This window comes from Nestor notabilis, unplaced genomic scaffold (assembly GCF_000696875.1).
Source record: "Nestor notabilis isolate BGI_N333 unplaced genomic scaffold, ASM69687v1 scaffold2825, whole genome shotgun sequence".
Lineage (NCBI taxonomy): Eukaryota > Metazoa > Chordata > Aves > Psittaciformes > Psittacidae > Nestor > Nestor notabilis.
Window position 1 is genome coordinate 19,609 of NW_009927707.1, and position 12,182 is coordinate 31,790.

At 43.5% G+C, this 12,182-nt stretch overlaps 1 protein-coding gene across 1 annotated transcript in view; it reads left to right on the forward strand.

Annotated features, from left to right (window-relative positions):
• The window catches only part of LOC104405432 (1-phosphatidylinositol 4,5-bisphosphate phosphodiesterase beta-1-like), a gene marked incomplete at its 3' end in the record, with an annotated part of 148,995 nt that overhangs the window by 471 nt on the left and 136,342 nt on the right, over window positions 1–12,182 (forward strand). The window contains exon 2 of the mRNA XM_010014155.1: window positions 364–432. Coding sequence (XP_010012457.1) covers window positions 364–432 — 69 coding nt within the window. The remainder of the gene's footprint in view (window positions 1–363; window positions 433–12,182) is intronic.

The window sequence follows — 12,182 nt, forward strand, 5'->3', positions numbered from 1 at the left end:
GTTTTCTGTGGGTAACGTCGCCTTTTTCACACTGTGACTAGCATCAAAATGCTAAAATTGTATTGAAAAGGAAAAATCCCAACAATAGTGGTATTCAGTGATCCAGGAAATAAGCATGGCTTCTATATATTCTATATATCATCAGAGACCTGCACATTTTTAAGGAAACCAATTAGTCTAAGGCCTTAGCGTTGCTATTAAAGTAGCCGAAGTGCAATAGAGCACTCCTTGAAACTGTTCTCAGTTTGGACAGGCATCGTGACACACAGGCAAAGCCCTGGCAGATGTGGGAAGTGGGGCATTGTTAGCACAACGAGGCTTTCTGACTGATGTAATCATCTGTGTTGCAATTTTTCCTTCTAGGAGACTGAGCTGCTCGATATCAGCCTTGTCAAAGATGCCAGATGCGGAAAACATGCCAGAGCTCCCAAGGTAGGAATTCTTGCTGTGTGCTTATGTGTTACGTTGATGACCTAGGTAAAATAGAATGGGAATTCTGTGCAAGAAGTTCCCTTAGCTAATAAGTACTGTCTTTTCTTCATTTAATAATGGTTTCTGATGAGAAATGTTATGATCGTTGTGCTGTTGTCTGTGTGTAAAATGCTGCTGGAAGCTCTGCTGGTGGTGAGGGAATGAAACTCCTAGTTTGCCAAGGTAAACTGACACAAGTTCTGGGCTCCCCTGATGGCAAGGAGGTATTAATTTAGGTCCATGTTGTGTTTTGTGCTGCTGGTTTCCCTCTTTCAGTGCCTTTTGAGGCCAGAAAGAGGGGATTTTTTGGTTTGTTTTCTTTTGAACTCTCTATCAGAGAGGTCAGGATGCAGCTCCCTTCGGTCTGCTCTGATGTTCTACATGCTCCTGCACTGCCTCCAAAGACAGTGGGTTGTAGATACATGTTCTCTGGTGATTTTGGTTGGACAGACTCTACATATTAGAGAAGATACCAAAGTGCTCAGCTCTGGAAGTGAGATTGTGTCTCGGGGAATCACAGGGGTGACAGGAAAAGGGAAATCTCTTTATGGGTCTGAAATGGTTAGCTGCAGTTGACCTCATCCTGTGGGAGGAAAATGGCTGGGTCTTAGTGGTCATAGCTTCCCACTGGGATCCCTTTTACCTGCACCCAGCCCTGGGTTGGAGCATGACCCCATGGGCTCCTCATCCCCTCAAGTGCAGGCATTAGGGATGGAAACGGTTTCTTCTCTGTGCCAGAATGTGATTGTAGTTATCTCTGAACGGACTATTCACATTTAGTTTTCAAAGCTTTCCATGTAATGCTGGCAGCATTTTAAAGGCTGAGTTATAATTGAAATGCAACAGAAGTACTTCATGACATCCACATTAATGCCAAATGAGTTCACCATGATTAATGGTTCGGTGATGAATAGCAATAAAGTATTAACAATGTGTAGAACATTACTTTAAAATGCTACCCGCTTTACAGAGGACATTCATGTTCTAACAAAATGTTTTTAGCTAAAAATTTATGCATGGGTATTGCCTTGGTGACTTTTATTTATTAGGTTACATAAAGGCTGGTTTTGTTACAACATGTTATGGATTTGACAGCAGTGGCATTAAATGAGGGGTATGAGAAAACCCCGACTTTCAGGGTGGTGAAATACATCACCTGTGTGAATGAGCTTGCTTTTTGTCATCGATTTGTGTGTGGGCAGAATAAAAACAGCACCTGGGTTGGCTGCTGATGGGATCTTGCAAACAGTGTGAAACAAAACGCTCCTTTCTGGGCCAGTCGTGTTGGCTTTGCTTTGATCTGCGTTGTGGGGCTGAGCAGAGCAGTGTTGACTGCAGGTGAACAAGCCTTACAGCAGCCCTGGTTGTGTCACATCCACAGAAGATCTAAAGCTCATACAGCAGCAGGAAGGCTTGGCTCTAAATCAAGCAGTAGCAGCTTGTGATTGCATGTAAAAACCCTGGTACATTGGCTTAAGAGTGCAGCCCCGTGTATGCATGGTACTTGCCAAAGTTCCCAGCTTTTTCAGAGGCTCTTTTCCACGGTTCTTCTTCCAGGTGGGAGCAACCCTTGCTCTCAAATAAGCATAGATAATGCACGGTGGTTAGGGGAAAGCAAGCTTCCCTTCTGTAGATGCAGAGACGTCATACACAATGGATTCTTTGCATGGTAAAAGCATGATGCAGGTGGTGATTATGTTGTGCTGATGAGCAGAATAGCTCTGGTGTGTTTTACTGGCACCTGCAGAGCTTCTTACCCTCTATGTAATACAGCCTACAGTATGAGCTGCTGACATGGAATGGGGTTTAGCTGCCTCAGCAATAAATAAGTCTTGCTGCCAAGGTACTGCTTAACACAGGTTTATCAGCCATCCCACCAGAAGTTGATCTCTCACAATCTGGTGGGATCAGCATCGACTTGGGAACTTGCTTCCTGTAGTGGCCTTGCCGGGCAGAAAGAACAAAATGCTGTTGTGCATCTTTCAGTGTAAAACAAGAGATTGAAGTGTTTTTCTCTTCATTCCCCTGCCACCCCTCCCTCTGCCCATGGTCTTGGGAAGTGTTTTTGTACGATATTAGGGGACTTCTGCCAGTTTCTGCACATTTTACAATCTATTTTCAGAATTCTAAGAGTGGGTTGTCATTAAAAACTTCAGAAATTAATGGAAATCTTTACATTTCAGGTCTACTGCTGCCTTTCGATAGGAATAAGTATCACTTCAATAAGGCTTGAATTTTCTATTAAACATATGCAATTTTTATAGCAAACTCCATTTCAGTGTCAGTAACAACACTCACAGTAAGCTGCCAGAACCTTTAGGTGTGCTGCTACAGCAGACCATCAGCAGGTAGTGATTTTAGAGGCTGGTGAGCAGTCATAGTTACCAAACCCCTCTTTCTTCCCCATCACCATCTGGAACACACACTTCTTCCCCATATGCTGCCATATCCACCAGCAGGGACGTTTCTTTGGGAGCTTAATTAATCTGCCAAGCTCTTGGTCTTTTTGATGGCTAGAAACAGAGCCTGTTCTCATGCTGCATTCAATGTACCTTCTGCACAGCCATCAGTAGTCTCAGTGCCTGAAAAAGAGAGAGAATCACAAAGCAGTTTCAATTAGTTTCTCTTTTCAGCCTTATGGGTTGACATTCAATTTTTACAATATTATTCCATAAATCCAGACATATATATTTTGTGATTGTTCTTGCATGTTTGTTGCATCTTCTAGTCATTATGAGAAGGGCAAAAAAGAAAGCTTTTTCATGCTGGAGAAGTTTTCATTGATAAACAGCCAAACGCTCTGTTTGTATTTAGAAGGCATCGTACTCTTTTGGGTTTATCCCATTTCACAGTGTCCATAAATTTGTTGAAAATGTGTTAACATTTTCCTCCAGTAATTAAGTCCAAGCTATTGATTGTTTTCTGTAATGCTTTTCCTAAGTGGGCATAGTCTGTGCTCTAGAAAAAGGCAGTATTAGGCATGCTCATGTAAAAAAGGGGGATACGTAAATGCACTTACACTGCTTAAGCTCAGAGCTTTTTCTTTCTGGGTTTCTCATCGAGGAGTTCTGTTCCTTTCTCCAGGCTTTGTTGTGTTTAGCCTTGAAAGTTCCCTTGAAGGCACAAAAGTGCAGTTCCCATCCTACAGTCATCACTTTAAGGTAGCAGAAGGAATGAGCTGAGATCTCCTCGATGTTAGTATTTAGCCGTAGTTGAAGCTGTGCAGGTGGTCAGCTCTGCTTGACACTTGCTAAACCACTTCTTCTCCAGCTTCTGGTTTGAGATGATTGTTAAGAGCCTCTTGAAACCTCTTTCCTGTTCTTCCCATTCCCTGCAGACTGAAGAGCAGAGCACCAGCACTATTCCTGGCCACAACAGCAGTGCATGGGGGTAGCTCAGAAAGGTGTCTGTAAAGAAACACCTTCTTAAGCAGTTACTCAGCAGACCTGGCTGAAACTACGTAGAGTAGCCCAGCACTAGACTACCATCCTAGAGCCAAGGTCATAGTCTAATCAGCTAATGGTAATTACTATCTGTACTCTAAAACCTCAGGAGCTTATGACTGCCCCTGAGAAGTGGGTTACCATTGAGTGGTATGAAGCCTAAAGCCTCACCTCAGCTTCTCTGAGTGTTCATCTTTGCTCTTATCCTTCTAGGAAACTCAAAACTTGTTTTCACCTATGGCAGTGCCCACCAGTTCTTCCAAAAGGTGCTCAAGGCTGGGAAGAAGAGACAAATTCAGGAGATACGTGCAAGTCTGTGTCCTGCTTTAGGCACCCAAAGGGATTTTGTAGATTTAGGGGGCTAGGTAGACCCTGCGAGTCTTGGGCAGATGGTCAGAATAGTTTAAAGAGCAAAGTGGGGCACAAAGATTAAAGGTGAGATCAGTCAGAGTGTTTAGGGATCTGAAAATAAGCCTGTATGTCTTTCACAGAACTTAGGTTTCTAGTAATGTAGAAGGGAGATCTTTAGTGGGTACCAAAACACTTGGTGCTGGGGATGAGAAGATCATCCTCTGACCCCAGATCAGTAAGCAGTATACTCAGATGTCCCCTGTGTTACAGAGAAGCTTCAGCATCACTTTCTTCTTCCACACTGTAAGGAATGAATCCTTCTGTCTTCAGCTGCTATTTCCTGAACTGATAACAGAATTTTCCATCTCGATGCAATATACATGCAAAGGCTTATTCTTTGGAATAAAGGCAAATCTCAGGCAACACAGAGCACTGCGGCAGCTCTCTAAATGAGAAGAAAAATGAAAGTAATGTTCTGAAGAGAATAAGAAAAGACTTATTAATTGTGTATGTTAGGAAAAAGTGCCTGAATTCAAAATACAATGAAATTCATACAGAAGTGAGGGAATTATAAGATGATTATCAGCACTTTGCCTTTTTAGTAAGCGTTAGAATCGTTTAGGAAGGGAGCAAGAGAAATTTTGGGAACAGGAGATTAATATGCAGTTCATTTTTCTTCCTTCAGCAGATGTGACTGCCCATGAATTCAGCAGAGTCCATTCAAAGCGTGCTGTGCCTTTCTTCACTGCATGCAGGGGCTCAGAGCTGCCGCCTGTGTCGGCATGGGTGCAGCCTTGGATGCTCAGGGCTCACGTTGTTTGTATTTTGGGATGCTGAAGGGATGTGAAAATCATTAGTTGTGATGGAGCAATTATTCATTTCCTTTTATTCACACGTTACCTGGTAGCACATTCACGAGCTTCGTTTTATGTGCAGACTAAGGAAGAGATGTCTTTTCCCTTGTAAAGTATAGCAAAGAGGTCTGCAAAATAGAATAACACAATGAGCAGTGAAGAGAAACACACACTTATATGCACTGAGGCATAGAAATAGCTCTGAATATTCACACACCTCCTGTGAAGCGTGGAAGTGCCACTCGAGTTCTTCAAAGGGAGACATCACGGAGAATGTCACACAGCAGTAAATACTAGTGAAAGGTTTGGTGGTGCAAACTGGGCAGCTTCACAGGACAAGGGAAGTCACACTTCTTACCAGCTTGTATTTACTTTAGCCAATAACAGTTTCTATGGAAACTCAAATCTTAATGCAACTGTAGAAGTGTTTTTAGTAGCAAGAAGAAATATCAGGATGAGTTGGCAGGGATACGGAAATAACCCCGCGGCAAATGTTGGCGAATGTTCATATTGAAAACTCTTGATGCATTTGATCAGTCTGTTTTCCCTCAAAGATACCGTACAGTGTGCAGCAGGAAATGAATTTCTTTCAATGACATATGCTATGGAACCTGTAGGAGATGAAATTATGAATGATGGAATCACTCGAATGCCAAAATGTTTATAGAGCATCGTCCCCAATTTTAAAAACAGTCGCAGCTCCCCTGCCCCAAATTTTCTCACTGTAACGAGGAAGCTCTACAGAGAAAATAATGTAGAAATCTGCCAAGACCTCAACTACTATTAGTATCATCACCAGCCTCTCTGTATTCAGTGGGTTTTCTTGAAATGCTCAAGTAGTGAGATGATTTGAGGAGTGAGATGATTTGAGGAGTGATTTGAAAACTCTACACTTCTTCCTCACCACAGAGAGTTCTAATACATCTGTAGAGAAAAACCAACATTTCATAAACTCAGAAACAAAAAGGAAAACTACCAAGGAAAGTCTAAATAATTATTTAACTGAAAATCTGGTGGTTTTCAGGGAAATGAGGATGTGCAAGTCTGTTTGGATTGTCAGAGCTATTGAGGCTGCCGTCTCCTGTGTCTGCTTCCATACGCCATTGTGCTGATTTAGAATCAGGAGGGTTTTACTGACATTTGGTAAAATTCACGCAGAGAAGCAGAAAGTATGTTATGTTGTTTATAATTTCCTGCTTCTTTCTTCGTGTTTTTGCCTGACTTTGTAAATGCAGTTGAAGAACTTTTTGTGAACCCACTTAAAGCATGCATACACTAATAAATAAATCACAGGTTACATTGGCTTGATTTGCCTCTGTCTCTAACTTCTAATGTACGAGTCCAATGACAAGAGCCTGTCAAAATAAACCTAATTCAATCACTTGATTTCCTTATGGTATCTGAACCTAGACTTTTGCTGGCAGCCTACGGGTTTTATGGTCAGATTGTTTGTTTTTCTTTATCAGGAGAACAAAAGAGGCCTCTGTCACTTCTGAAGTATCTGAAGGATGGGCAGTTAGTTAATTTCTTTATGATAAAGTCTGTGCTGGGACAGTAATGTTGTGTTTAATAACCACCCCAATCAGACAGCACAAGGGAAATGGCAAATAGATTTCTATTTCTTTTTCCTCTTTGGTCCACTCAGTGAATTCCCTGGAAAAGGCAGCTGCCTACACAGGTCGCACAGGAGAGCAACAAGCCTGCCCTTTGCAGCACCGACTCCTGTCGTTGTGCCTGTCTCAAATGCTGCTATTGCTGTTATTTTTATCTGCTGATAAATGCATGTTGCTTTCCCTTCCACAACCTTGGTGCTAAATTAGTAACTGTAATGTAAATTATGCCTAAGCAATGTTCTATTTCTGCCAAAAAGGAATAAAAATGGAATATGCATGCAGCTTACCTGCTTCCCACTCACCTTAGGGATAACAGTGACATCCCCAAACATCCCCCTCGATCTGCTTATTCTTCTACTTGACTGCTTTTTTTTTTCATTATAATGATTAAATTACATAAAAGTTTTCTCTAGGTTGAGTTTACTTTATTAAGGAAGGTTCAGATTAATTTCTTTGGATAATATTTGGATGCTGTATGATGGGGTTGTCAGCCTGGAGAAGAGAAGGCTCCGGGGAGACCAATGAGCAGCTTCCAGTGCCTAAAGGGGCCAATGGAAAGCTGGAAGTAGGCTTTTTATAAGAGCATGTAGGGACAGAACAAGGGCAATGGCTTTAAGCTGACAGAGGAGAGATTTAGATGAGCTCTGAGGCAGAAGTTCTTCCCTGTGAGGGTGCTGAGGCGCTGGCCCAGCGTGCCCGGACCAGCTGTGGCTGCCCCATCCCTGGCAGTGTTCAAGGCCAGGTTGGACACAGGGGCTTGGAGCAACCTGCTCTAGTGGAAGGTGTCTCTGCCCATGGCAGGGGGTTGGAAGTGGGTGAGCTTTAAGCTCCCTTCAGCCCAAACCAGTCTGTGATATCTGACCAGTGTTCATGTGGTCGCAGCGGGGGAAAGTGAGCATCTAAAACATCATGAAGAGTGTGGAGCTTTGGTCACTGTGGGAGTGAGGGAATTTTGCCTTGGGCCCTCCTTTGAGGGCCATTTCCACCATTCTCTGCCCGCTTCCCTGCAGCTCAGCCTCTCTGTAGCAGGAACCCGGCATCTTTCGCACCTCCAGATTTTCCCCACCAGTGCAGGCTTCTTTCAGGAAAGATCTTCCCAGTGTCCACAGTAAAGTCCTGCTGCTTATTCAGGAATTAGGGCAAGTTGCTGTGTGGCTGCGATGCTTTCGAGTTTGCTTTTGTCCGTTTATTTGGTTTAAAGCTTTTTAAAGTTAACTTCCTTGGGAAGAGTCTCATCTCCAAAGATAAAGCTGTCAGTGCTGCCATCCAAGGAGCATGGAGAACAGATCTTTAGCTCTCCCTCACCTGGAGACGTGTCGCTGCTAGAAACGTTATTCATGCTCTTCTGGAAGCAAAGCGGAGCTTGCTGGAAGTGTGAACCAAGCCTGGGGCATTCTGCAGCAGCACAGGAGCCATTTTCGTTCTGCTTCATCGGGTCCCAAGTCACATCTCAGTCACGGTGGCTTGCTTAGTGGAGGGGGTGAGCACCAGCGTTCCACACCTGCGCTCTGAAGCCTGCAGAGATCCTCACCCACCATGGGGTGCAGTTCACTTGGCTGCTCATGCCGGAGGCTGATGCTGCCTCCGCGGTGATCTGCATCCATGTGTACCACCAGAATCGCCCAAACTGGTGATGGTGATTGTATTTACAGCCTTCTAATCCTTGGGGAACTGGGACCTTTTCTGAAGCCTATCGTAGACTGTATAACTTAGCTCCATCTGGGAAGTTCATTGGATGCACTATTTACTAACATTCAGGATATGGCAGAAAGCGCAGGGTTTTGTCCAAGGCTCTCACTATGAATCATTGCCAGAAAGAGTTAATTGTTTTTCTTGCTTTTGCTTTTATATTTTTCTTTATTACAGTTCTAAAACACACATCTTTTTGTTTGCAGATTTTCATGCCAAAATACATGATATAAAGTATGTAAGAAGAAATTCTTTATTTAAGAAGCAAAGAGGCATTTTATAAATGTGATTTTAAAACTTGACATTTAAATTTGGAAAGGTAGGCACTGATCAATTAATTATGTGGTATTTGAGTTGCCAAGAATACCAGAGAGTATCAGTAAAGCTGTGCTTTAAATGCTGCTGCTGGAGATGGTTTTGATTCAATCTGCATACATCTTGGGTTTTGGGTTTTTTCCCTTTTTCTCCTTTAGTATGACACTTTGTGTCATTTTGAAGAGAGGTTGACAGAGACAGCTTTGTGTGCTCTCAGGCTCACACAGTACTCCTAAACTGTTTTAAATCCATACATAAGCCACTCCTGTGAGCTCTCAGACTGCGGTCGTGGGGGGGTTAAGTAGCACACTGGAGGGTATGGACTTAACACTTGACAGAGCATGTTCTTCATGCAGATGTGAAGTTCAGAGCTATGGTAGTATTTCCTGTTATAGCCTCATTGGTTGTGCTGTTGAGGGTTTAAGTTCCTCTATTTGCCTTTCTCTGCCATGGGATATGGCTCGCAGGAGGAGAGGTGGGCTGCAAAGTGGCATCTCTCCGCTGGTAGGTACCACTTGTGGTGAACCTTGTGGCTTGGGTGCGACGGTGGTGCTGTCACCCGCTCGTCTCTGTGACAAAGCCGCAGCCAGTGTCAGCAGCTGTGTGACAACATTTGTGTTGCTGATCAGTAATACAGGACATGGATGTCTTATTCCTGCCTTCACAGCTCATAACGCTGATGAGATGGGAACGCCGCTGGGGCAGCGTGTCCAGCTGCTGCTGTCACAACCCCACACCCGCTGTCAGGCGTGATAAAGCTCACTTCAATCTGACAAATGGCATTTTTACAGTGGCTGGCACAACATGTAATAACTTTTGCAGCAATGTAAAGTGATTTTGGAGGCAATTTTAGCAATCCTAAGATGTTAGTACTGGCTTTCAATGTCCAGTATTATCTGTTTGTTACCTTGCACCACCTATGTGATCATATCCACCCCGCTACCTTTTGACTTGCCCTAAGATCCTAGAGACTTGGGAAAGTGTAGCCCTTTTTTCCAGTGCTGGTTCAATACCCAGCAGAGCAAAGTCCTGGTCCATAAGGAGGGCTCCTAAGTGCAATACTAATACAAAACCCAACATAAATAAGATGTTGCTTTCCATAAAGATAAGGAATGCTGCGTTCAGCCTCTGTGGTGAACACTTAGTCTGGAATGAATTTCAGAGTTTCTCGCTGGAAAATGTAAAGGTACCTAATAACTGAGTCACACCAGGCTTTCCTTCGGAGCAGTAATCTCCATCTAGACATATTTCATAAATATTAAAGTATATATTTCAGCAGTAGTGTGGAGCTGTGCATCCAGACAGAGCTCTCATGGTAGTGCAGGACCCTCAGGCTTCAAACGACCAAGTGAAAATGCCAAAGAAGAAACATTATTCTGCAGTTGTTTAGAGCAAATGATTTAAATGTCCCCCATTTTATTGGGATCCAGCGTGGTGATTTTCCACAGCATCCCTTATCCTGTAAATAACTGATTGGAGAAAACTGCTAGCTTTTAATTAGTTGCAAAGGTTTGATATATTTATTATCATCTGCATATAAATGGCTCATTCAGTATCTCACCGTGCAATTGAGCAAAGCCGTTTTGGCTTGGAGAAGAGAGCACTGTGAAGCAAAAGGGATTAGGTGCAGATCCCGAGTAACCGCGGCTGGTGGAGATGCCAGTTTCTACTTATCAGGGGGAAACTGCTGCTCTACCCAGATCTGCAGGGAGAGGGGTTTTCCTGGCAACAGGATAGCAGGGTGCTGAATAGCCAAGGAGGAGTGGAAGTGTCCCATGCTGGGAAGTCATTATCTGTGTTGGATGGGGCCGCCTGTGTGCTGTGGATGACAAACCCTGCCTGGAAACCCTCAGGCAAATTAGCAGGGAATGAGCAATTTGTGATTGAGTTTCAGTATAAACTGTCTTTGGACAGAGCTTGTAACTCAAGAGATTGGTTTTTGAGGTTTAGACGAGTCATAAAGCAAGTTTTCTTTAAAACTTACTTTTAAAAGTTGTTTAAGCTTACTTAAACTCCGTTAGACCAGCTTCCAGTGTCAAAGTTCCTAACCTTTCATACTGCATTGGCACTTTCCCCGTCTCACAGCTAAGCACTTTTGACTGCACACCTGCACATGTGCCTAACGTTTGTTTATCCCTCCTTGTCTGCTGTCCAGTAGAGACGTCCAAGAAAAAACAATGGGAAGAAACTTGGCTCTTTGAGCTGAAACTTTGATTGGAAAATGATTGCAACCCCTGCCAGAAATAATCCTTGTTTCATTGCTCTGGCTTTTTGGTCTGTTGTTTGTGTCCCACGACATGTCTGGGGTGGTTGGACACCCCAGTGCCATGATACCCACTGCTTGTGGTGACACAGGTGACCTCTAAAGACCTCTACCAGTATGGCAGGGAAGTATTTTATTAGGAATGGGAAGTGGCACTTAGAAAAGTCAGCTGCAAATAAGGTAGTGAATGGAAATAGCCAAAGGTCTGTGTGAACTGTATAGCAACAGGAAACTTTAACTATTTCCAGTGTTCATGTATTCATGTTAAATCCATGTTACCAAAGCATCAAGTAGAAATGAGACTCTCTCTGTTTGCTCTACTCTGCTGTGGATATACGAAAGGTAGAGGCAGGTGCATCCAAATAGCTGACAGTTGCTTTATTTAATATTTCTGAAACTAACCCAACCCCCTTCCCTATTTAATTATAAATAGGATCGTGCTACTGAGTAAGGCATATAAACACTTCATTTTTAAATAAATCCTGGGTACTAGTTGTGTGGTGATAACAAAAAACCTTATAGCTATATTGCGGGTGAGTTGCCTGTCTCTGATTTGCGCAGCCCCATCGCCTCCCAGCCTACTCCTAGTTTAATAAACAAACTGATCAGTAGTTGCCCCTGGGGAGTTCAGACACTTTGTTCCGCTCCTGGGCTGTTTATGAGCCATCCGCAGGGATGTTCCTGCTAAACGGATGGCAGCACTCGCTGCTACACCAGCACATGCATGCGGGAGCAGGATGGTTATCGGTTTGTCAGTGCACAAAGAACATTTTCTGAGGGCCAAAACTTTGCTTAATGTGTTTTCCAGCTCTTGGTGATTCACTGGAACGAGGTGCAGTGTATTCCTGGTGAAACTGGTGGGTGTTGGGATTGATACACAGCTATACCTGATTTAGCAAGGTTTTCCTGGCTATTGAGTGCATCATGGGTATATCCTTTCCAAGGAGAAGCATTTCTATCACTACAGAGTTGAATGAGTAGAAGTGCTATAGCCCTTCCTCGATATGGCTCATCTGCCACATAGACAGAATTGGAGGTTGTTTCCTGCATGTGGCTCTTTTGCGTGGTTATCCGCACTGTCAGTGCCTAGTATCCTTTGTATTTTGTCTTTGGATGGCAGAAGTCAGGTCCTTATTCCTTTCTGCTGAGAAATCCCATGCAGGGACCTACGTGTCATTCCTGC